This window comes from Cardiocondyla obscurior, linkage group LG10 (genome assembly GCF_019399895.1).
Source record: "Cardiocondyla obscurior isolate alpha-2009 linkage group LG10, Cobs3.1, whole genome shotgun sequence".
NCBI classification, from domain to species: Eukaryota; Metazoa; Arthropoda; class Insecta; order Hymenoptera; family Formicidae; genus Cardiocondyla; species Cardiocondyla obscurior.
In genome coordinates this window covers 72421-99112 of record NC_091873.1, presented here as the reverse complement: position 1 = coordinate 99112, position 26692 = coordinate 72421, and the positions used below count along the sequence as shown (strand labels likewise).

At 39.0% G+C, this 26692-nt stretch overlaps 2 protein-coding genes across 2 annotated transcripts; both read left to right on the top strand.

The window, feature by feature from the left end:
- Positions 1-2808: 2808 nt before the first annotated feature.
- LOC139106154 (uncharacterized) lies at positions 2809-5815 on the top strand. The gene is made up of 4 exons (XM_070662715.1): positions 2809-3378; positions 3650-3983; positions 5070-5132; positions 5200-5815. The coding sequence occupies exons 1-4, from the start codon at positions 3089-3091 to the stop codon at positions 5425-5427; spliced, it is 915 nt and encodes a 304-aa protein (XP_070518816.1). The 5' UTR covers positions 2809-3088; the 3' UTR covers positions 5428-5815.
- Positions 5699-13592, top strand: LOC139106153 (cyclic nucleotide-gated channel beta-1-like). The gene is made up of 8 exons (XM_070662714.1): positions 5699-5819; positions 5996-6140; positions 6221-6297; positions 6642-6725; positions 6850-6939; positions 7036-7434; positions 12791-13079; positions 13157-13592. The coding sequence occupies exons 1-8, from the start codon at positions 5699-5701 to the stop codon at positions 13590-13592; spliced, it is 1641 nt and encodes a 546-aa protein (XP_070518815.1).
- Positions 13593-26692: the final 13100 nt, after the last annotated feature.

Here is a 26692-nt window from a genome sequence, read left to right as displayed (position 1 = left end):
TTAATTATATAAAATTCTAAAAAAAAAATCAGAAATAAACATTTTGACACATTATATATATAGAACTTAAAATTTAAAAATTATATAATTAATAAGATAAATATATCTTCAGGTCCCTTTTAGTAAAGACGTTCTCGTTCAAAAAAAAAAAGTGCCAATGTTCATTTGTGGCCTCAATATCAATTATCTGTAAACATAGTAAGTGTTATTATTAAAAACTGTAAACAGAAATATTTGATGAGTCTACTTACATATTTTAATTTTACATTCCAGTCTTTTGCACTTTACGCAGAGATATTTTGGCAATGCACCATCCACATCAAAAGATAAATATTTAAAGCAGTCTTCGTGGTAAGTGTGTTCACAAGTGAGAGCAATTAAATTGATATTTCTGTCCAGTTTAATGTAACAATTATTACATTTTGTTGTAACCCGACCCTGGCAACAGCAAGGTCGCGCACGCGAAGGCGCTGGCCGGGTTAACAACCAGCGTCGATCGGATCTTCCGATCACGGAATCCGCTGACCGATCGACGCCTTGCACTTTTCGCATAGGCAATGACCGAACGCGGTCACTGTCCTATGCGCCCGGAATCCGCGGACTGTTGCTTTTCCGCCTTAGCAACAGTCGCGTATAAAACCCGCGGCCACCGAACGCCCGCGGGTCATTCTGTTAATTAGTTCGACGGGGTAACGCTGCCCGAAGCCTAAGAACATAACCAAAGGAAAATAAAGGACATCTACATAAAATAAAAAGTTATCTTTTATTGTGGCCCTCGTTGATATATATATACACAAAACCGGGAGGACGGACCCCTTGCACCGTCGTGGTGCAACAATTTTAAATCGTTACTTGAATTTTCTGAAATAAAAAAGTGCATTCCATTAATTCTTATTACCTACTGAAATTTGATGTAACCTAATACGTACCACTATTTGTACATGTTCCGCATAATAAACACGGAAATAGGCATTGACCTAAGAGACGTCTAGTACAAGTTTGAATCTGTAACTCCTTCGGATAAGTTTCTCTTATCAGATACGCGACTCTCTTGAGCTCCTTATAAATACTCTCTCTGTATGGTCTAACGTGTTCCGCGACTTCTCGCATTTCAAAGTCTGAAAGGTGCAACAATGTGCAAGTTTAATTCCTGTTGCAGGAATCATTTGTGCACGCGTTAAATGTGTGCCACATTTTGCAGGTCTGTCTGCAACAGACCCGAAGAAAATAATCACGGCACAACATAGTATAGCTTCTTTCCTTTGTTGTAGTTGACAATAAAAACAATTTTAAAAGCGGCGACACAAATTAATATTAAATTAACTGTTTTAAAGTATTAAAACTATTTTAACAATAAGCGAAAACAACATAAGCGAAAACAACAGTAGCAATATTAACAAAAGGTTTATACACACATAGCGGTGTTGCCATACGCGTGTCTGTCGCTAGATTAACGAGCACGTGGCGATGGCAGCACGCCGGCACGATCGCGCGGAAAATGTTTCTAAAGCCTGATACAAAAAACGACGAAACGGGCAATACTGGCAAAAGATTGTTTCAATCGGATATCTTTTTACATCTTATGCCCGTTTCGTCGTTTTGTATATCAGGTTTTAGGCACATTTACTACGGGATGCCATATATTGCAATATAAATGTGTTATTACGTGCTTTACATATAAAAGATAATGCAGTGTAATTTATTAACGCTAATTTTGGTATATGTATGTGCGTGTTATGTTACATGAAGTTAATATTCTTGGACATACATGTCAATTTCAAAAGTAATAAAATTACCACGTAATATTTGATTTACTTTGTATGTAAACAAGCGTAACGCTTTTTACATATAATCAAGTAAGAACTATAAATACCGGCTAACAATGCCCGTTTCCCCTGACGCGCCGCCTTGTCTACCACCTAGTGGGGACAACCAATAAGAGCGAAGCTCGTTTCCCTCACTCGCTTGAGATACTGAAATACTGAATTTCAATCTTCGCTAAGGCACATTTGAGCCGCACGCGAGCCAGAGTCAAGATATATTCGCATTAATTTCTACCAGTTATAGCAACTTTAAAGTTAAATTTATTTTATTGGTGATTGGATTAAGCAGACCACAATCATTCTAACATAAAATTGTGTATAGCACTGAGTGCACAACCTACACGGGATCTTTTGCGCGGATTTTTTGTCATTTGTTTCTTTGTTTCTTACTTCGTGCTTATTTTGTTTCGTGCGGTTGCGCGTGGACGTTGCTCATATTGTTACTTGTGCGATGTGTTCATATTTTGGCGTGTGAATTTCTCATGTCTTTACGTATAAAATGCTCATGTCGCCAATTGTTTAAAATGCTGATGTCGTCAATTGTGTAAAATGCTCATGTCGTCAATTGTGTAAATTGCTCATGTCTTTATGTATAAAATGCTCATGTCGTCAATTGTGTAAACTGCTTATGTCTTTACCTATAAAATGCTCATGTCGTTATTTATGTAAAATGCCCATGTAATTTTTTCATGTTTACAATGGTTTTGTCGTGAGACTTCTTGGAATCGTCATTTTCCTGTAGCATCTTGAGACGTGTAATAGAAAACAGATTATATTACTGCCTTACGGTATTCTTGTACCTCGCCATACTTATACTATTTCTGCTTCCTATCAATGCTGACCGTTAATTAACGTAAGTAACCGATTACTTTTCTTAAAAAGAATTTTTTTTTTGCTGCATAATGATATATATAGATTAAACTAAACCATGTAAGTAATTGTACACGGTTAACAAAATATTTTTTGTGTTGAGTTAGTTTATTTAAAGAATTCTTAAAATAATTTGTTGTTCTGACGTATATGATATGCCTGTGCCCTAGATATGATTTGATTTATAAATTGAAAATAACAATTAATCATTTTGCTTTGTATACAAAATAAGTTTTAATGATTGGTTTGTTTTAGGCACTTGTAAGAAGATGCTCTATGAATATAGTTGAATGTTTTTTATCTTATATTGCAATAAGTCTAGGGATTTATTAACTGATTTTTAGGAACATGAAATATTTAGTAAGCTTAAGACTTATAAACTTGATTTGTTTCAGATGAAAGTTATTTCTGGAAAAAAAAGCGGAACTTACAATTATGTGTACGATAATTATTTGTACTGTTTGGATGGACGCTATGACAATGTTTATCGATGCAATTCACGAAAGTCAACAAAATGTTCAGGTTGTGTCGTCGTTCAAGATAATAATGTAAAAGTTGTGAAGGAGCATAATCATTCCAAATTACCGTTTATCAAAGAACAAAATAAAATGAAGAAAAAAATGCTAAAGCTTGCTCGTGAAACTTCTATGGGATTAAAGGAAATCTTTGATACTGTATGTAGAAGGTAATGCCGTATTTGATATTTTATTACGGTGTTTTAATGATTTGATATTTACAAAACTGTATTATTTAGTGACTGATATGTTGTATATATTGATAACATTCAATATCCAGTTATAAATTATTTTTTAATTATGAAAACCAACTCTGTTTTTAGTTTTTTGTAATTTATATTATTTATAATTGTTTTTGATTTTTAAGTTTCTAGTTCATTCACAATTATTAATTAATCGGTATGTTTATTATAGTTTATTATGTTTCTGCACAAATTAATTTTCTACCGATGTTAGTATTTTTATTGCTTTTTATATTAATATTGTAATACTTATGTTTACAATACAATTTTCCAGCAATTCAGGTGCAGCACAATATTTAAGTTTTCCAAGTACAAGATGTATTTTGCATCGTGAACGTACGAAAAATCAGCCATCTATATCTCATACGTTAACGTCATTATATGATGCTCTGGAAAGCTCTAACATTATGCAAAATATTCGTAAGAAAACCATAGTTACAGCCGATGGAAAAACAGGAATTATTTTTTTAACGAATGATTTATTGAAAGCCTTATCTTTGACAACTGAAATATTTGTGGATGGTACTTTTTCTGTAAGTACATCTCTACTTTGGTTTTGTAATTATAATAACATTTATAATACACTTTTGTATGTTTCATATACTTTGCTTACACGTGGACACGTATATGCGTGAACGAGTAAGGATTTCGCGAAAAATGGTAAAGAATAATTATGTAACATTAAATAGAAGTTTATGCACTATAAGTAGGTAACAGGAAATTGCAAGACTTTCAGTAATTGTTCTTTTTCTGTAAATAAAACATATCTCAACGTAAAATATTTTATTTTTATTAAAGTTTAATTTTCTAAAATTTTAGTATAATTTAATAGCAAATAAGATAATACTGTTGCTTCATGTTGTATGATTATTTATTGTATGAAGATATAGAGTGATATAAAAATAATATATAATTAAAAAGAGAGGAAAAAAAAGAAGTAAAACATATAGATTAATCATAAGTTATTATGCGAGTAATTTTTAATAAATTGCGACAATTATAAAACAACTATAATTATTATGACTTAGTGTATACAATGTTGAACTTTATGTTTTCATAACCGTTAAGTTAAAATGTCTTTATTGCGGTGTATAGGTTGTTTGCAAAAGTGTCGCAAGCCAATATCACTATTACATAGATAACGATAAAAAATTCGGCACAAAGTGTATAATATTTATGATCCATGAATACAAAAAATCGTGAAATATGATATTTTTAAACGGTGTAATATCTTATATTTAATAAAACATGATATTATTCCAATAACGACTTACAAAGGTTCTTTTATACGTCCTTATGTTACAAAATGTAATTAAAATATATTTGTTACGATGAGTTTTGCCGAACATCTTGTACTAATAATTTGAACGTCGTACGATAAAAACTTCTTTAGTACGCTCTTACTTCTAATCATACATTTGAATGCTGATAAAAATTCATGTTTTGTTTTGAATTAAAATTACATTAACGCACTCATGAAAAATTAGACCTATACTACACGTATTTCGATATTTGCACGTATAACTCTCACGTCAATATAAGATGTTTCATAAAAATTTAAGAACGCCCAAATATTGAGAAATGTTGAATGTAATTAAAATCAATTTCACTATTTTAAGGTTCTACCACGAGTGCCTCATATCACGCAACTATACACTATACACATACGACATATGAATACGGTGAGATGTTTTTGCAACTTTTTAAAGCATCTATAGCTAAGAAGTATTAATATTTTAATTTTTCCAGGGTATTGCAACAGTTTATATGTTATGTGATGTACGTACAACAGCTTTATATGATGCTTTGTGGAACAAAATTGTACAACTTGCACCACAACTTGAACAAAATGTTAAATTTATAATGAGTGATTTTGAAACGGCTGCAGTACAATCTTTAAGTAAGAAATTCCCTACGGCAAATCTAACTGGATGTTGGTTTCATTTCAATCAGGTAGTTATACCGTTTTTAACATAAATTTAAATATATAGTGTAAGCTACAATATAAAAGTAGCTGTATAATGAATTAAATGCACATGGTTTTCAGGCTGTACTGCGTAAATGGCGAAAACTTCGTTTTTCAAATGTACCAAAAATCGTTCTGTCTATGACTATGACATTACCATTACTACCACCAGACATGTTCCAAGAAGCTTTACTTATAATACAAACTGAAGCTGACAAATTGTTAAACGAATATCCAGAAATTTTACAATTTATGTCATATTTAAGACTTACTTAGTTAAATATGGCATCAAAAGTTAGTACCTACCGTTGTCCTGTACGGACCAACAACATAGTGGAAAGTTTTCACAATATTGTTGCGCAGAAATCAGGAACAAAAAATATTAATATCTGGACATTCCTAGGTAATGTACAGTAGCATATTTTTTAATATTAAATTAAAAACATTATGTATGCTTTATAATACAATAAGAATTTACATTTATATATTACATAAATATGTATTAATTTAATTTGTCAAACTTTTCACTGTTCAGTTTATTTATACTGATTAAATAATGGTCTATTATTTCTTTTTTAGATAAATTAACACATGTTATTATTGACCAAAAATTAGATTTACATCGTTTGAATAATGGTGTTAGACCTAGACGACCTCGCAAAAGGACTACTATAGAATTTGACAGGAAAATAATAAATGCGCAAGAAGATTTAGCTAATAACAGGTAAATGCTGAAAATTAAAATAGTTTTATGTTAAAAAAATTTATTTGTACTCTTAATTTTTAGCTTCTTTAATCTTTCAGATTGTCATTAAGAGAATTTTTATTAATGTTTAGCAAAAACACTATCTCTCAAATAGAACATATGGCATTAATAGAAGGTAAAAATGTACAAACGTTATAAATATATAACAATTTATACATATGATTGTATAACGTGCATGATACAATTTTACAAATTGATTAGAGATAAAAAGTCATTTATTGTTATTAGTAATAATATTTGCATTGCTATAGTAATTAAACAAATATATTTAATTTTTAAATATATAACAGCTATTTTTTTCTAGATGCAGAATTGATAAGCGATATTCATATTACGGATTTAACACTGTTTTCCGATCATGTAGCCGAACCATCTTCAACTAATAATTTACACTACCTTACTTTAACATATTTTATATTAAAAACATATGATATTTATAAAATTAATTTCTTATTTTAGAAAGACTAAGCAGACGCGGATATACGCAAACGCTTAGAAATGTAAACACACAACAAATACAAATAGTGTCCGAATCAAGTGCAGGTAATATGTGAGACATTAATAACACATTACATTTTTACCTTTTTTTACAAAATGTAAAATAATTATTCTGCCGCATGTATACTTTATTAACTATAAAATAATACATATTAAAACTTTTGTTCAGATACCAATGAAGAAAATGCCTCAAATACGCAAAATAATGACACAACACCTGAAACAGATCAGTCAGAAAATAATCGTACTACAATACAAGGTACTGTACAATTAAAATTTATATAATAAATTTAACTTTGACTTCTAGCATGTATGTGTGCGTATACTACTAAAATTCTATTTACTTTCTTTATAGATATAGAAACACATGAAGAGAACATACACGAAATCTTGGAAGACGAAACAGATGGAGAGGATATACACGAAATCTCGGAAGACGAAACAAATGAAAAGGACATACACGAAATCTCGGAAGACGAAACAAATGAAGAGAACATACACGAAATCTCGGAAGACGAAACAATTGAAGAGGACATACACGAAATTTCGGAAAACGAAACAGATGAAGAAGACATACACGAAATTTCAGAAAACGAAACAAATGAGGAACAAGTAGAGGAAATTACGGAAGACGTGATATATGACGAAGATATATATCTAATCCCGGAAGATGACTACAGTTATTTGGATGATACTCCCGAGACAGAAAATTTACCTTTTCATCCTGTAGACTGGAATGCAACGAATATTCAAAGTAAATCAAATAATTCTTCAGACACATGCACAGTATGCCTTACAGACGAGCGCACACATGCTTTCGTACCTTGTGGTCATTTGGCTTGTTGCCTTTCATGTATTGAAAGTTTAAAAGATAATCGTTGTCCCATATGCAACGTATCATACGAAACCTATACGAGGATTAGAAGACCCTAGTTCACCCACGACAATATTTTCAGTACTGGTCTACAAAGTTGCTTTCAAAGGATTTACGCTCTAAGTCGTGAAAAACTAACCTATCACATTAGATTATTCTCTTGGAATTCTCATACAATTGCTCACATTTATTACGGCTTAGAGCTTAAATCTTTTTTTGACAAAGTTGTAATCTAAGGCTTATGTAAAAAAATCTTTTATTTAAAAAATAAGACCTCGGAATGTGTTACTCTTTGTACATTTAAACGCTGTCTCGCTATATAAACTTGCAGAAAGTACGTGATGTTGAACGAACGCTAATGTGTCTCGACTCTATGTTAATGGTTTTCCCGTTAAAATTACTTTTGTTATTGTTTGTCGATTACAATTGTATATAAATGTTATTTTGTTTCGTTTATTTTAAAGTACGTTTTTTTGTAGTCGTACAACACGCAGCGACTTTTGTCATTTGATGAAAGCTTTTTGGTTACATATATTTCTTTTTATTATATCTGTAATAAAGACGTATTGATTTTATGTAAAATTTTAAATTAAACCGTCTGCTGTACAACATTGAATCTAATTATAATTATAATATGCCTAACCAGTTACTGCTCTTTATGTATTACCGTTTTTTTCTTCTTATTTGGCTTACTGTGTTTCACATAAATCGCTATCTATAAGAAATATGCTGACATAAATTTTGTTTTATTATTTTATATTTTTTCCTTGTACATTTCACTGTTATAATATCATAACCTAAAATGAAAATTATCCGCAAATAACCTAACGTTTGTACATATAGAAAAGTAAAATGCAATATCTTAATTATTAAACTGCAGAAAATATATTCCTTATTAGTTTACTCAATGACATCACAATTAATTTATTTTTTATTATATATATATATATATATATATATTGTCACGATAATTTTTATTCTCTCCTCCCGGAGGAGAGAGTCGTGAGCAAAAAGGGACGACCGTGCACGGACGAAAAATCCGTGCACCGACGTGCCACGAGGGGTAGGGAGGGAGGAGGGGTCGCGGTACCTCGGCCGTATTCCGGCGCGGGACGGCGGAATCTCGCATGAACACGATTTTTGGGCACCAGGCACGGGCTCTGCCGTGCCGATTTTTATCTCGGACTAGTTATCCGGTCCTCGACAATTCCTACCGAATTCGAATCGCCGTTACGCGCGGGGGCTAGCCCATTCGAACGGAGAGGGGCGGGGTATAGCGCGCGGAATTCTCGGACAAACGGGAACGACGACACAAAATAAGGCGTGCGCGGACACGACCATAAACAGAGGATCCGTTTATTGTGTTCAACGGAACAAACAAATATATAAAAAAAAATATAACAAAAATTAAAGTAAGCGCACGAGAGTGAGATCTTCTCGCGTCGGCCCTGGATGTTGTGGTGCCGGCCACGCGTCTCCCCTGCACGCGACGTGCCTCTACGGGACTCCGCGACACGAAAGACTCTACGCGAAAACTCGCCTGTCGTCCGCGAGCTCGCTGGGTTTCAGTTCCCGACCTCGGCCGCTGCCGAGGGCTCTCCGTGTGGACGCGGGGTACGACAGTCTCTCAAATTATTACAATGGTTAGCGCAAATAAATCGGGTCGGTGTCTCCCGCGGGGTCCCGCCAACCGGCCTTCAGACGCCCGTAGATTGCCACTTTCTAACGTTAAATCCTAGCCTCACGACAACGATCCACCGAGGAAAATTAACAGGCCCGCGTGCCTGTTCTATGTGGCCGGGTGTCGTCTAAAGCCGCGTCAGTCTCCCCGGGAGGCGGAGGGCCTTACAATATAACAATTCCGCAGTGCGGGTGGACGATCTCACCGAAATGTGCGTCCCGGCTCTTGCGTCGTCCTCGCTCTCTCGCTCCTCTCGTCTCCCCTATCTCGGTCTCGCTTCCGCTCGCTCGCTCCTATCACTATTGCCCTCACTATCGCTTTTTCTATCGCCCGCCTTGGTTGCCGGTCCGCACGGAAGAGAGCGAGGACCGCGCGAATTTTCGGCACGAGGCCCGGCGCATCCCCACTCTCGCGCTTCGCGGATTTTTCCGCGCTACGTTGCCGATTTCCCGCGTAAGCCGCTGCCCTCACAGAGCCCTATCGGCACTAGCCGGTTGGCGCGGGTTTCGGATCGTCCGTTGTCGCAACAATTCTCCCGCAGGTGGTTTTCGGCGTGGAAATGTGCAGGCGACAAGCCTCCTCCACGGTTCTCGGGATGGGTGGCCTGCCATCCTGGGCCCGTATCCGGTCACCCCTTCTTCCGGAAGTTGGCGCCCCCGCCTATGGCCCGCTCCTCTCGGCGAGGATAGTCGGCATCTCGGCAACATACGGTAATAACATTATCCAAAAATCGCGATCATTACTCTCGGTTTCGCCACTAACCAAAAAGAAAACCCCTGGAGGCTTCCGCGACCCCTCCCCGCTCTCGTCTCTCCCGCGACTTCCTTAGCGCCACTGCGCTTTTGTGACGGCCGCGGGGAGCTGCACCGAAGCAGCTAAAGCCGCCACGTCACAATATATATATATATACCGCTTTAAATGATTTTAAGAGCCGAGGACGTTAATGTTAGGGAAATGATGCGCTATCATTTCCTCACCACCTTGCGGTAGATAGCATGGTGCGTTTTTTTTATAGTGGTATCCCCGGTAAGCCTAGTCCACTTTTAAAACATATTGTTATTAATGTAACAATTGTTCGAAATGCCCTCCTCTGTGTTGTACACAGAATCGGGCCCTTCGAACTACATCTCGTGTTGCACGTTGCACCATATCTGCAGGGATATTTTGAAAAGCCGCAACGATGGCTTCACGAACCTCTTCTACAGCAGCTTCTCGATAATTTTCCACTTCATTTTTTATGTAGCCCCATATAAAAAAATTTAACACATTTAAATCGGGTAATCGAGGCGACCAAGCAATCGGACCACCGCGACCCATCCACCGATCGGGAAAACGTGCGTTTAATACCTCGCGCACTATTCGTGCCGAATGCGCGGGTGCTCCGTCGTGTTGATACACGATTTGTTGCCTTATTGCAAGAGGCACGTCTTCTAATAAAATCGGTAAATCCGTCTCAATAAAACGTTTGTAAATATTTGCAGTTAATCGTGGAGGGAAAAAATACGGACCAATCTAGAAAATAAAAATATTTTAATTATGAAAAAAATATTCTTTTCCTTCTTTTATTCTTACTATTTTATCTCCAACGACGCCTGCTCATACGTTAATTGACCAGCGGTACTGAAATGCGGTTTGCCGAACGACGTGTGAATTTTCGTCCGACCAGTATAAACGATTCCTAGAGTTTAATACACCTTTTGGTGTAAATGTGGACTCGTCTGTCCATAATATTGCTCGTCATCTCAAATGCACGTTGTGAGAGACTTAAAAATGCAATACAGTCCGGAAGAATATACGGATATAACGCTCGTTTTGATACCCGCTTTCCCCCGGAAAGCCTTTCCGTCTCACCACGCGTTAGCCCCGCCTCCCCTCACCGCGCGACAGTAGTCGCGCGGAGCTTGCCTCTACTTTCTCTCCTTACCGCCCGCGCACCCCGCCTCTTGCGCCCCCTTCTCCGCGCTTTTTGCTAAAGCTTTGTGACGTTCTTACTCGGTAACTATTATGAATTTCGGAAAATGGTATTGGACTTTTCGACTTGTATTTTTTCCATCTACCCATGGTTTACGGGAAGGACATCTTATACCGGACACCCTGTATATATCACCTGTATTAATACACTTAATTCTTTTTACTTGTCACTTGCCCACGCTCCACTCTACTGTGTAATCGCGGGGCCTTGTCTCATCGAGGTGTCTATCTTGACCGGCACGCGACAGATCTCACGTTACGAACGTGAGGTGATTAGCAACTGCTCGCCGCTGTCGGTCCGCGGGTATTTAACTCGGGCGTTTTATCGATGTCAACGGATTGTATTATCGTAACTTGGTTACTAGGGCAATGTAATCTGTTATTCTCGGTAATAAGGTCTTGCAACTTTTTATTCTTATGATATTTATTTATTCAGTCTTTCAATTTAAGTGGGTTGCCGATAAGGATTTCTTTCAATTATGTTGCGAGATCTTATTCCGTGCTACTTACTTAATCTTACTGTTGTAATACGTTTCGGGTTACAACAGTATCCTTTATCACATATCTTTCCTACTGATAAGTTTGTTCTGAGCCTTGGTGAAGCACTTCGTCCAGTCCAAGGTATAAGCAAAACAAAGGCGCGAAAGTCCTGCGATCGTAAGAATATGACACGCGACCGGATCCCATAAATAAACGCAACCCGGCGATAACGAAAAGGAGCCCTTAAGAATTTTCTCCCAACTGTTAATGATAATATTCTGGAAGGTTAAAAGGCGAAGCCATGCGGGCGGAGTTTGGTATGATCAAATTTTTTCTCTCGGGCCAATAGATATCGGGAACTCCTCACCACGAATTAAAAATCTAAGGGCGAAAACTAGAGCTTAAGAAAATCAGAGAAGGGATGAGATCTGAGTGACCAATAATTAAGAAAAAGGAAAAGTGGAGGGACACGGCTGACAAATAAGAACACTGACTTTTTCAAAAATGAAAATCCGGCACTAGTCCTCCCCTTTTCCGAGGTTATAAAACCGCGCGTTTCGGCGGGACTCGCTCTCATTCAGTCTCTGGACTATATCAGAACAAATAATTTCTCTTTAAAGCAAAATAAGTGACTTGTGAAACCTTGTGAACCTTGTGAAATAAGAGGCTATCAAGGACTCCTCCGAGATAATCAAAGTCGGCAAGAAGTAAGTCTCATCATTTATTTAACCCTTATTTTTTCCTCCCCTTCAAAACGGTTCCACTAAAATTCTAAAAATTCTATATATCTCCGAAATGAATAACGAGGGTATTGTCAGGGTGCCGTTCGCATTTCAAAAATTCGACATCTCTCTAGAGTCCTTCGAGTTCTCCAATGACTCGACTTGGTTAGCGGGTTTCCTTTTGTCAGAGGTTGCGAAATGCCGCCAGTAAATGGTGGCTATCGAAACCTTAATTTGAGTGAGGCTCCATCCGGTCAGAGAAACTGGAAAAATCTCTAAAGTGATGTATGGAGAGATCCGGAAGAAAGAATGCGACGTGATGCCCTAACATTTTCCCTCTATAATTCTTTCGTTAACTCAATTTTAAATTGATACCTTTTAGTGAAATCTAGCAACCTACGTTTCATTAAGAAAAGTCGAGCGCGGAGGAACCAGAAGATTAGAGAATTACGAGAGCTAGTACGGAGTTTCTTCGTACAATTCTTGTTCGCGGCGGCGCCAAAGGTAGACATAGACGATCCTCCGAAACGAAGATCAGAGCAGCCATGGTCGCCTCTTCCTTCCGCTCCTCCCAACTCGCCGTTTAACGGCGAGGATTCGGAAACCGAAGAAAACTCCCTGCCTCAAACACCACCACGGCGATCAAGAACTCCGACTTCATCCGAGCCTGAGTCGGAGCAGTTCCGCCCTACTCCTCCCTCCTACACTCCCGACATATCTCTAAATTCCACCGAACCTTCTCCTGGAGCTGCTCTTCTCCCATCCCGTCACCAATTCTTTATCCTGGGGAACCCGAGGAGGTCGGCTTTCTTGCTGAGGACGAGACCGTCTCTTGGCAAGAGCCAGACAGCCCGGAACATTTCCCTTCTCCCGCCCCAAGTGTGAAGTTCCTCGGGGAGCAAGAGGAACCGAGAGCGGTCGCTGATCCTCTCCTCGAGCTCTTCCGGAGGACCTGCACTCCATGGACGGATCCTGTCCCAGAAAGGGCCTTTACCAAAGACCCTGACTATTTTGATCCTGAGGAGATCAGGAGAGAGGCCAGTGGGGCGTCTCCTGATCAAAATATCCTCATCTATTATTCCGGGGTGGAACACCCCTTTTTAGCTCCAATCAGGCTCATTGACCGAGTATTTCCGAGGTCGACAGCCCAGATCTCTGAAATAATAGAGATTGACCTGGAGTAACACTACGAAAATCATACACATTCCTACCACATTGTATATACGCATACACTCATATTTGTTAACATTTAATTTCTTTTCTTTACGCTTAAAGTAATTATCGCGTTTTTTTTTCTTTTCCTTAAAATATGTTTAGAATGTATCTTTTGTTAAGGCCTATTCCTTTTTATTTTTTTATTATTATTTCTTTAAATTTATTTAATTTGTTTTTATATTCCAAAATTGTACTTAATTAATATTAAATTCATCGACTTACATTATTGAGAACCTAGAATTAGTTATTTCAATTTAACCCTAATATCCTTTGTTGCGAAAAATCACCTCCGGTTCTGTCCCAGGGAATAAGAATTAAATTTCCTTCCCTAAAAAGAACCAAGATAACGCGCTAGCTCCACCTCGTTACCGATTCGAACCCATTCCTAGCGCGTTTACGCATGGCACCTCTAAACACGTGCCACGCAAGGATCGGCTGTTACGTCACTCCCCAAATCTTTTCCTTCTCTCTATCTGCTCTCGAGCTTTTTCCTAAGCATCCGAGAAGCGGTTAACAAACTCTTAAAATACTATCCCTGACGTAACAAGAGTATAAATATAAAACTACTAAAATCTAAAACTTATTTTAATAATTGAGGTAGCCGAAAAGGAGAGAAGGTAGTATCTCTTGGATAAGCTTGTGGAAAAAACTCTTATCCGCTTTGAATGGAAAAAAGCTCCTTCCTCCACAATTAAAAGAGGTGTGGTGGGAGGTAAGGCCCTTGCGACCACCCTAAAATTATGGAGATGATAAAGCCTTGGACCCAATATATAAATATTTTTAGACATCTCTTCCGTATAATAGGGGTAGGATGACGGGAGAAACATGAGCCACCGGGACTCTCCTCGATATCTGGTGTTTAAAATAAAATAGTGAGCGAGAGTCGGGGGAATAACCGCAGGAAATCGGAGAGTGGGCTTGCGGTTCTCTTTTTTACTTGGCGGTGTGTAAGAGGGGCCTAATGGTTTTGCCTTTTCGGAAATTTCTGCGAATGGCTGGGAAGCGAGAGAGAGCTGTACGGTTGTTTCTGAACCAGAGAATTCTTTCGAATCGAAATGATCCTCGCTGAAGAGCGGATTAATTGCTTCAATAAGCAGCTACCGATTTTTTTTACTAGCTTGGTTTATAATGCAGTCCAGCGATATAGTATGCAAAATTTCCCGCCTCCACCTTACTCTCCTTGTTCTTCGGTCTCTTCGCGACTTTACTCCGCGCAATTTTCGGGGATTCACTAATTAATTTAATTTAATTATTACCGGATCGTGGCTTTAGTGAAGTTAATTCGATGGGGATGAAGAAAGTGATTGTAGCTAACTTACTATTGATTGATCTTCGGTTCTGTCTCTTGTGAATAGGTGGAATTTGTTCACTTCCTTCCATCGGTGTAGTGTAAAACTCACTCGCGTACTATGATTGATGTAGTGCCAAGGCAAAACAAAGCACTAGATCTCGCAAAGTTTCGCTTTATATAGTTTTACCAAAGAGGGTGGATGACTCTAAGTTTCCTGCGTTTTCGGTAATTTAGATTTTTATTAGTTACTTTGTTTTCTTCACCCTTTCAAAATTTCTTAAATCTATGTCTACCTATTGGTATAATGAAGGCGTCCCATCATCTATTGGAGTTCGTTATTAACATTTATTTATGGCTCCACCTTCAAAAGCTTGATTTTCAAGATGTTTTAAAACAAATAAAAATTTTATCTGCGGTCCTTCCAGTTTGGTTTTCATGTGCAAGGTTTCTTATTTTATTGTTTTATTATTTGTGATTCTTAACCCTCGCAATAGCTCTACATCCGCTTCTTAATTTTTATAAGATATCGAATGCGCACGTTACGATCACGAGTCTAATGATTTTACTAGTTCTTTATGATGTTCGATCGTAGATTTATTTCAATTACTACAGGCTGCTGGTCGTTTTCGTTTTATTTTATTTTTCAATATCTGTATTTTTGATGCCTGTATTTATTTTTCAGTCCCTTGCACTTTTACTCCTTCTAAAAGGTTTTGAATTTCAAGATTTTATTATTCAATTGTTAATTTTTTTCTGCCAACAGATAATGGTTTATTCCTTTTTCGGGTACTTGTTTAAATTGCGCGTCAAAACAAGAAACTGTAAAATCGGAGACATAACAATTTTTACACAGAAAAAATCGTTTTGAAATGGCTTTAAAACATGTTTTTACAAACACTATACATTTTTTTAATCACCGATAACTTGCAACGGACTAACGATAAGCTAACATCAACTCCACAGCGCGTGTCAGCGCATTTTTCACGAAGAAAGTAATTATGATCTACGTCAGGCGTTTTCATTTTTGAATTAACCATCATTGTACCATGACGAGGTTTAAATAAATAAAGTTAGTAGTAAGCTTGTTTAGCTAAAGAGTGTTTATTTCCAATGTACAACCATGCTCCCAATTTTGTTCTAACTTAGTTCCGAAAAATAGACCCTGTGCACTCGGCTACAGTGCAACATTGTTAATATAATATAATAGCCTCCACGACTTTGTCACTGTTTAATATCGTATAATGGTTACTTTTAATATAATACAGGGTGTCCTATACCTCATGACCCACCCGGGAGACATAGGTAGTTTTAATTATTTCGAACAAAAGTCCCATACCATTTTTAATTTGGGCGTTTATTTACGAGAAATCAACGTTTGAAAATTTATTATATTCGACCGAGAGCGAGACGATGCGACGAAGCGCGAGCGAGCAGTGCGGCGATACGCGAGGCGTGGTTAAAGGCATCACGCGAGCGAGACGATGCGACGACGTGCGAGTGACACGATGCGAAGACGTGCGAGCGAATTTAAGTACAATCGCATCGTGTCACTCGCGCGTCGTCGCATCGTCTCGCTCGCGTGATGTCTTTAACCACGCCTCGCGTATCGCCGCACCGCTCGCTCGCGCGTTGTCGCATCGTCTCGCTCTCGGTCGGATATAATAAATTTAAAACGTGGATTTCACGCAAATAAACGCGCAAATTAAAAAACGGTATAGGACTTTCTTGTTCAAAATAATTAGAACTAACTATGTCTCCCGGGTGGGTCATGAGGTATGGGACACTCTGTATAGGCGTAAAAACGACGAGGATGCTGCGCGTGAGTGAGCGCGACAGGCGAATCGCTAGAAATGGCGCCGTCGCCTGTCACGCTCATTCACGCGCAGCATCCTTGTCGCTCTTACGCCTATACAATTTATTATTTTAATTTTTTTCTCAATAACGGTTGAGAATTTTGAAAAATGGTACAGGACTTTTCTACTTGTCTCAATCAATTCTATCTATCCTCCCAGTATCCTTTGTTATGTCTTGGACACCCTGTATATTGTCACGATTTATATTTTCCTCCTCGCGGAGGAAAGTCGCGATCAAAAAGAGAAGGCCGGGCACGGACGGAAAATCCGTACACCGCCGTGACACGAGAGTTAGGGAGGAAGGAGGGGTCGCGGTTCCTCAGCCGTATCCCGTCGCGGGATGGCGTGACTACACAGCGATATAGTTTTGGGCGCCAGGCACGGGCCCAGCCGTGCCGATTTTATTCGCGAATTAATTCTCTTTTCCCAATAATTAACCGTAAACTCAAACTGCCGTCACGCGCGGGGGCTAGCTCATCTGAACGGAGAGCGGCGAGGTATAACGGGCGGAATTTTCGGACGGATGGACACGACGACACAAAATAAGTTTTACGCGACACCCAAAAATCGAATGAACAAGTAAGTCGTTTATTACGGAATATAAAATAATAATAATAAAAAACAGAATTATATAAAATAACGAAAAGTAAAGATAAATGCTCGAGCGCCGTGGAACTACCTCGCTCGTGTCGTCAAATTAACCATACTAAATCGCTAACAATTAGTTTATTTCGATCTCGCTTTTTCGTAACTCTCGCGTCGGCCCTGACTGTTGTGGTGCCGGCCACGCGCCTCCCTTGCACGCGGCGTGTTTTCGCGGGACGTTACAGCACTCAAGAATCTCCGCGTACGGTCGTCTGTTGTTAACGAGATCGCAAGATTTCTTTCCTGGTCTCGGCCGCTGCCAAGGTCTCTCCGTGCGGACGCGACTCACGAGAACCTCACAAATAGTACAGTTACTAAACGCAAGTTATTCGCTCCGTTGTTCCCCGCGGGGTCCCGCCACCGGCATTCAGACGCCCGTCGGCGGCCACTCTCTAATGTTAAGTCCAAGCAATCTAACGGGCCCGCGTGCCCGTTCTATGTGGCCGGGTATCGCCTGAATCCGCGACGGTCTCCCCGGAAAGCGGAGGGCTTCACAAAATAATTATTCCGCAAGGTGGATGGAAGAACTCACCGATAAAATGCCTCTTGGGCCTCGCACGGTCCTCGCTCTTGCGCTTTCGCTCTCTCTCCCCGTCGTTTGGTCGCTTGCTCTCACTCTCACGCTCAGGCTATGGTTCGCTTATCGCTCTACGTATTGTCGTCTGCTTAGCTCGCGTGTCCACACGGAAGAGAGCAAGAACCGCGCGAATTTTCGGCACGAGGCCCGGCGTATCCCCACTCTCGTGTCTCGCGGATTTTTCCGCGCGCTGCCGATTTCCCGCGGGAGCAGCTGCCCTCCTAAAGCCCTATCGGTACTAACAGGTTGGCGCAAGCTTCGGATAGTCCGCGGTTGCTTCAATTTCCTCGCAGGTTATTTTCGGCGCCAAGATGCGTAGACGGCAGATCTTTTCCAAGGTTCTCGGGGTGGGTAGCCTCCCATCCCGGCCTGTATCCTGTTATCTTTTTCTCCGGACGTTCGCGCCTCCGCGTATGGTTCGCTACCCTCGCTCCTCACCTGGCCAAGATGGTCCGTAGTCTCGATAAAATACGATAGCCACAGAACCAACCAAAGTGCGATCGTTAATTACTGCCTCCAAAAAAATTAAGACCCTGCGGAAATTCCCGCGACCCCTTTCCACTCTCCTCGCTACCGCGGTTTGTCCGGCGCCGCTGCGCTTTGTGACGGCCGCGGAGAGCTGCGACGAAACAGCAAAAACCGCCACGTCACAATATATATTTTATGAATATGCGATACAATATATTACATATTTTTTCTACATTTATTACAAGCCCAAGTAGTTCGCAATTTACATAAAAGTGACAGGGGCTGAAGTAAAAATAAAAAAGTGAGAAAAGTAGGATCGGTTAATAAAGAAGGCGTAGGTATGGTGTGGGCTAGATTCAGAAGTTTGAATGAGAAGTTTTTAGAGGAAAAGCGAAGTTAAAGGAAAAGAAAAAGTTGATCGCAGATGATGTGATAGAAAGGAAGAAAAAAATATAGTGGTAAATTAGAATAAAAGCAGAGAGAGCACAGAGAAAAAGTAAATTAGTAAAAAAAGAAATACATGAAATGATGGATAGAAAATAAGTTATGGATGTGAGATGAAATAAAAGAAGAACTGTGAGAATGAAAAATTGAAGTTTAAGAAGATATCTCTCTCTCTCTCTCTCTCTCTCTCTCTCTCTCTCCCTCTCTCTCTCCTCTCTCTCTCCTCCCTCTCTCCCTCCCTCCCTCCCTTCCTCTTTCTCTCTCTCTCTCTCTCCTCTTTCAGCGGTAATATAATTGTAGTATTGACAGTAATGTATATATTAGAGTAATTTTTTTGGAAGTAATTTTTTGTAGTAAAAGTAGTTATTTCAAAGATTGTGAAAGGAGAAAAAAGAGGGGGAGAATGTTATGAATTAAAAGCGAAGCGGAGGTCCGCGATGTATCCCGTTAAAGAATTAAACATTTTATTGCTGTAACGCGGTAATTTTATCGGAGGAAAGCTCGCCGGGAACCAAGGTACGAGTAAGAAGTGAGACGTGATTAAACGTGGAAAAAGAACATAAATGATACTTTATTATAAACTATAAGGTTAATGGCAACATAAATATAAACCTATAATACAAAGAAAACTAAATGCTCGAGTAACGCAGAAAGTAACAGAAATATTCTAGCTGCTCGGTGGAACGGTCCACGGCCAGCCTTGAATTCTCGGATCGATCGGTGTTACGCCTTGAGGGTGGCGGTATACGGCCGCGAGCCGTCTTTACGCTGATCCAGGGTGGGCCCCGCGTCTGGGGGGGGGTCACGCGGTCGAGAGGCGGCGGCGCAACGGGTGATGCAAATCCTCTGAACGGTATCGCTCCGAACGGAGCGACGTGCTTGCGGGTCGGCGACGTGGGGCGTAACAAACGCCCCGAGTCGTGGCGTTCGGTCGGAGGCACGCGGTCGCGAGTCGACGGCACGATGTACCAGATAGGCTGTTCAGGCCGGGACGATCGGTCGGGTTACGCGGTCGCGAGTCGACGGCACGCTGTACAAGATAGGCCTTTCAGGCCGAGACGGTCGGACAGATTACGCGGTCGCGAGTCGACGGCACGCTGTACAAGATAGGCCTTTCAGGCCGAGACGGTCGGACAGATTACGCGGTCGCGAGTCGACGGCACGCTGTACAAGATAGGCCTTTCAGGCCGAGACGGTCGGACAGATTACGCGGTCGCGAGTCGACGGCACGCTGTACAAGATAGGCCTTTCAGGCCGAGACGGTCGGACAGATTACGCGGTCGCGAGTCGACGGCACGCTGTACAAGATAGGCCTTTCGGGCCGAGACGGTCGGACAGGTTCCGCGGTCGCGAGTCGGCGGCGCCGGTCACATAGTAGGCCGTTCGGGCCGTGGCGGTTGCACGATTTCCGCGGCGCGTGAGTTTGCGGCGCGGAATCCGGGGAGACCGCTCGGACTGTGGCGAGGGAGATCCGCGAGCGTTCGGACGGAAGGAAGCTCAAGGGAGCCTGTGTCCTGGGGGGAAGTTAACGGCAATGAAGGCCGGGTGAGCCCGGTCGAGGACAGGCTCGGGAGCGCCCGAGTCCTGGGGGTAGCGGTATCGAAGGCCGGGTGAGCCCGGTCGAGGACAGGCTCGGGAGCGCCCGAGTCCTGGAGGCAGCGGTATAGAAGGCCGGGTGAGCCCGGTCGAGGACAGGCTCGGGAGCGCCCGAGTCCTGGAGGCAGGGGTATCGAAGGCCGGGTGAGCCCGGTCGAGGACAGGCTCGGGAGCGCCCGAGTCCTGGAGGTAGCGGTATCGAAGGCCGGGTGAGCCCGGTCGAGGACAGGCTCGGGAGCGCCCGAGTCCTGGAGGTAGCGGTATCGAAGGCCGGGTGAGCCCGGTCGAGGACAGGCTCGGGAGCGCCCGAGTCCTGGAGGTAGCGGTATCGAAGCCGGGTGAGCCCGGTCGAGGAAGTCTTGGGAGCGCCCAAGACCTGGAGGGTCGGATGCTGGAGTGCTCTCCAGCGAGGAAAAGGTGCCTCGTCTGCGTACGAGGCAGTTTATATACCCGTGGGCCCGAGAGTGGGGGACCTCCCACTCCCGAGCGGTCGGTGGCGGTGCGCGGTGTGGGCGGTTGGGCGGCCCATGTCACGCGGTCCGGTGATCCGCGCTACACGCCGCGGGCGGCTGGTCGGCCCGCGTAATTAGTAATTAAATATGGCCGGTGTCCGCGCGATACCTCCGGGCGATCGGTGTTAGTCGCGGCGCGGGGTCTGAATGTTTTAGTGGCCTAGGGCCACATTGCTAACTTTTTAAAGTTTTTCCAAAATAAATTTTATTGAACTATTATACTAGTTACACATCGATAAAAGTTTTAAATTAAAATTATTTACCATCATAATATTATGTTTCATTTATATATGCATAATGTTATGGAAAATATAATTTACTTTATATTTATTATTACTTTATATTCTCTTACATACATTATTTTGTTAAGTGTATCGTTTCTCTATTATAACTTTTAAAGGCTTTTCAACAGTTAAGGTTAAATCAGATTTTAGTTTTATTTCTTTTAAGTCAATGCTTTTTTTTACTTTAAAAACAAATGTTCGTACCATTGTGGCTAAAATAACTTTCATAGATATCATTGCATATTTCATACCTGTAATTTGGACAATTATTATATAAAATATATTATATAAAAAATTTTTTATTAATATTATATAATTTATTTATAGTTATTTATATTTACCTGTACAATTTCTCGGTCCAATACTAAAAGGCACATAACAATACGATTTATTTTTTATGTTTTCTGGAAGAAATCTGTCTGGGTCAAATGTTAACGGATTTGACCAATATTTTTCATTTCTATGTAATTTAATAATGTTTACGGTAACATTTGTACCTTGTAATAAAGTTACTTTTCCTAAAACAAATTTTTTTAATTATAATGATAAATTATATAATTTATGAAATACAAAATATTTTTCTTTTATACATGTCATTATTTGCGTATAATCGTAATTTTTCCCACTCAGCACATAATGCTCCTGAAATGTTGTAGCATTATTTTATTTAAAATATTAAATTTTTCAATAATGTTACATAAATATTTTACAAACATTTAGGCCATGTCTTTGCAATATTTAAATAATCGCGATTGTTTAAATTTGACTTTGCGGAAAAATTTCAGTAACATTTTTTAAATATTTTTAAAACCCTAACAAACCAATTTGCTATAAACCAAAATTTAATTTAATTAAAATATAAAAATATATTTGTTTAACGTTACACTATTTGTCAATATTTTTTTTTGATCAATATACATGTGACATTTTACAAATAAAAATCAATAATTCTATATTTGTATCTTTAAATTTAAATTGTTATTTTAAAATATAAACGTCTTATTAAAAAATACGTATTTACTTCTTTGTGTAAAATGCACAAACCTAATTTTATATTGTTCACTACTTTCCGTCCAACTAAAGGTACAGGTGGAAAAATTCTCATTGTTTCCTTAATAACTCGCTCCAAATATTGCATATATTGCACATCGTTGTATTCAATTGGTGTAGATTGCACAGTTTCTTTGCTATAAATTTCTAATAATTCTTCATACACTTTTTCCTTTTATAAAATTCAATAAAATATTCGTGTTAATAAATATATGTATACAAAATATTAAATACTTTGTAGGTTTTTTAATAATTTTAAAACTAAATTAATTTTATTTTATTTATAATCAAAGCATTAATAATAACAGCTATCAAAATATTTGCTATCAAAATTGTAAAACTTTATTAAAAATTAAATTTAAATAGTCTTTGCATATATTGCAATATACAAAATGTTTCCAAGTTAAATAGTCAAACTTATGTTACGTCGGAAACCAGTTCTTTCCGAAGTTAATTGTCAGGCGAACACCACTTTAATATACCTTTTGATGAAACTTAGAATTGACGAACGTAGAAATAACACTATAGTAAATGGAAGCGACACCAATCAAAATTATTAAGCATCTAGAAGGAAAACCCCTTTTCCATATTCAAGGGATATCCCGCCCAGATTACACAAAAAACAGCAGCCGTTACAATTCCGGTAGTTGACATCTCGTTCGACCGATAATTCGGTCGTAAAAAGAAATCAAATTTACTACGGTAAACAGGTTGAGCAGTACGCTTTTTGCTGATCAGTAAAGTCATAAAACGGAACATAAGGAAACGCATCTGCTGGCAATTAGAAAAATCTTTCTGTTTAGTAAAAAGAGCACAATTACCGTGACCTCTTGATTGTATTACCTCGAATAAAGAATACAGGGAACATGTCTCTGCCATGGGAAAATCTTGAGAGGAATAAAACTAGATAAAGAAATAAAACGAAACTTGTCTAATATTATAGAATTAAAATACAGAGAAATTGCCGAAGCAAGCCGGTGTTGCGCAACGATCACTAGCGGAAATAATAAAAATGAGATGTCCAGTAACGGTTAGAAGCATCAAAAAAGACCGGTGCCATAAATTTCAAGCAATAACGCAGAACTAGAACAGAAGCAGAAATCGGAAGATGAACAAATAGCTAATCTGATGATGAAACAATTCCCTTTCTCTTTATTTTTTTGGCAATATTAATCTCGCAATTTTAGGCAGAAAGCACTACCGAATTTAGAAAGCACAGTATTAACATTGTTACTCTGCCCAATTTCCTCGCGAACGAATCGTGGAAGAATTATCGTCGACGATACAAGGGACTTCATGGAACATCTTGGCGTCAGAAATTCGACACCATCTCCGACGTATTCGAACCGAACGTACGAGTCTATTGACCGACTGACGCTACTCACCCCAGAGGAAGCAGCAACCAGAGCCGCCCGAACTCAGATAACCTCGACCAGCAGGAGTGAGTTAAAATATAAATCTTAATTATCTCTGCAAAAAAGGGAAGACTTTGCAACATTTAAATATCTCTCTGAAAAAGTGTCGTACCGCATGAATTTAACGCGTCAACAAACTTCCGAAAATTTGCGATTAGTTCCAACTGGACCACCAACGCACTAAAACTTAATTAATACAACTCTTTCACGTTTAATTACAAATACCATTACATATACGGCCCCAGATTTCACTCAAACAGCATTTCGGCCAATTCCACTATTACAATATGCAGGAAGCAGTACAACACTCCAGTATTTAATTTAACAAAATATATATATGTATTATTGAGGAGTACAAATATCTCGAGGTAGCTACGAGCTAACTGTTACGGCAAACTGCCCTGAGAGTACTGAGAACTCAAGTCTGAATGTGTCCGTAACGGCGGACAGAAACTATATACACCCCTGGACAAAAAGATAGCACATGTGTGCTATCATTAAGTTTCGATGTGTACAATTAGAATCCCCGTAAATAGACCAATGGTATATCAACAGGAGCTTATTGTAATATAATATATAACATTGAAACTACGACTTTAGAATTTGTCTTGTATTTATCAACAATTACAGTAAAAGAAGGTCGGCGAAATGATAGCACACTTTATCATTTTGATGTATATATTTTACAAATCTCTACATTATATTATATTATTTTATTATATTTAGTAATGTGTTGATCCGCCTTTATTTTCAATAACTTCTAACATTCTTTTTGGTAATGATTTATATAAAGTTTTAATATATTCCTGCGATAAGTTGTTCCATTCAGTTTTTAAACACTCTTTCAGCTGGGCAATATTTTCAAATTGTCTATTTTCTTTATACACAGCTTTGACAAGTTTGCCCCAACAATTTTCAATAATATTTAAATCGGGGGAGCACGCTGGCCAATCCAATACGGAAATATTCTCCGAAGAAAAATATTCATTTATTATTTTTGCTCTATGAACTGCAGCATTGTCCTGCTGAAAAATAAAATTGACACTTGTAATAGTCCTTGAATACTTGGAAATTTGTTCTGCTATTAAATTGCGATACATAATGGCATTCATTTTGCCATTTATGCACATTAAATTCGTCTTCCCGTTATATCCAATGCCTGCCCAGAGCATGACACTGCCTCAACTCATTTGACGTCGTACTTGGGTCATTTCTTTTTTCCGAATATCGTGATAATAATAATTAAAACCATCTGGACCGTCTAAATTAAATTTTTTTTCGTCGGTGAATATAACACGTCTCCATTTTTTATTCCACTGTACGTGGTCTTTTGCGAAACTTAATCAATTTTCTTTATGTTTTTTTGTTAAAGCAGGTTTTCGCTTTAACTTCATTCGTTTAATATTTTTAGAACTCTGTAAAATACGACGGACATTTCTTAAATTTGTTTGTACGCCTGCTTTCTCCGCTATTTCACGTGACGTGAGAAGAGAATTAGACGCGGCTCGTAAGATGGCACGTTTTTCGCGGGCACTGATTGCAGCAGGTCTTCCAGTACTTTTTTTTGTACCGTAATTTTTAGTGTCTTTTAATAAATTATAAATAACTTTTCTACTTTTACGCACAGTCTTGGCAATTTTAGATATGGATACATTTTGCTTCCTTAACTCAATAATGGTGTTTATTTCAGTTTTATTTAATTTTTTTCCGCGTCCCATTTTAACACTATACTGTTTTAAGACTATATTTAATTATACTGTGATATATGTACGTCTATTCACTTTGAAGTACTAACAGGCATTAAAAAATGTTCGGTGTGCTATCATTTCGCCGACCTTCTTTTACCGTAATTGTTGATAAATACAAGACAAATTCTAAAGTCGTAGTTTCAATGTTATATATTATATTACAATAAGCTCCTGTTGATATACCATTGGTCTATTTACGGGGATTCTAACTGTACACATCGAAATTTAATGATATCACACATGTGCTATCTTTTTGTCCAGGGGTGTATATGCTAGAGAGGAAAACGACGCACTGCACTTTCTGATCCCTCACGCGAGAACAAACATGGCGCGTCATAGGGAAAATAGTCTTAAGATACGCCTACACTATCCGCAATTCGATATTGATTCGCATTTGTTTCCTTCTAATTCTCAAGCTCCTTCAAAACCAGAAAATTATCACTCATTTCCGAATATAGATTTCTCAATCCCGCTAACGCGACAACAATTTACTGTTTCTCACCCAGAAGAAAATTCTTCTACCTTCATCCCCGATAATAATCCATCAAATTCGCGATTCTGCGAATTACCTGCAAGTTCCCTTCAAAACGAAAATTATCAATATTAACTTAACCGAAAATATGAAGGATGTTACAATTGCGAATCTCAATTTCCACGCTATTCTTTTCCTTTGTGTAGTTATCAAAGCGAAAGGCATACCGATTTTCGTCCATCGTGTCCTTACCCGTCATGCCCATTTTTATACGAGCTGCCTGAAATTATATTTGAACAGGCTCTCATTATTTTCATCATAACAACCGAGCAGAGATAAGCAATTGTTCTTTTGGGTCAAACTAATTTCCATCTCTCTTTCCTAGACCATCTCATTTTCCTCATCAAGCCCCGCTCTGTCGACACTCTCACGCACACTGCCATTCACACATTCATCAATAACACCATATGTAAAGTTACTCTTACCGAAAAATTGTACACTCGCGAACATGCACAAACATTTAATTCATAATTTTATTAAACAGCAAAAATAAGTTATAATTATCAGTCATTTTCATTTATTATACAAAAACAATAGTAATCTAAATTTACCGTGAAAGTGTAATAAACCTTTAAAATTCAATAAAATCATTCATAATTCATTCTCAATTGGCTCGGGTTTTTATTCGCTCAAGGCTTGCGCGGCCCTATCCCA

Bases quoted from the DNA above. Each gene is read 5' to 3' on its own strand.
- LOC139106154 (XM_070662715.1), top strand. From the start codon at position 3,089: ATGAAAGTTATTTCTGGAAAAAAAAGCGGAACTTACAATTATGTGTAC. The intron at 3,379-3,649 runs GTAATGCCGTAT...CACAAATTAATT, and splicing joins TTTGATACTGTATGTAGAAG to TTCTACCGATGTTAGTATTT. The intron at 3,984-5,069 runs GTAAGTACATCT...CACTATTTTAAG, and splicing joins TTGTGGATGGTACTTTTTCT to GTTCTACCACGAGTGCCTCA.
- LOC139106153 (XM_070662714.1), top strand. From the start codon at position 5,699: ATGGCATCAAAAGTTAGTACCTACCGTTGTCCTGTACGGACCAACAAC. The intron at 6,940-7,035 runs GTACTGTACAAT...CTTTCTTTATAG, and splicing joins TAATCGTACTACAATACAAG to ATATAGAAACACATGAAGAG. The intron at 13,080-13,156 runs GTCGGAGCAGTT...CTTCTCCTGGAG, and splicing joins CCGACTTCATCCGAGCCTGA to CTGCTCTTCTCCCATCCCGT.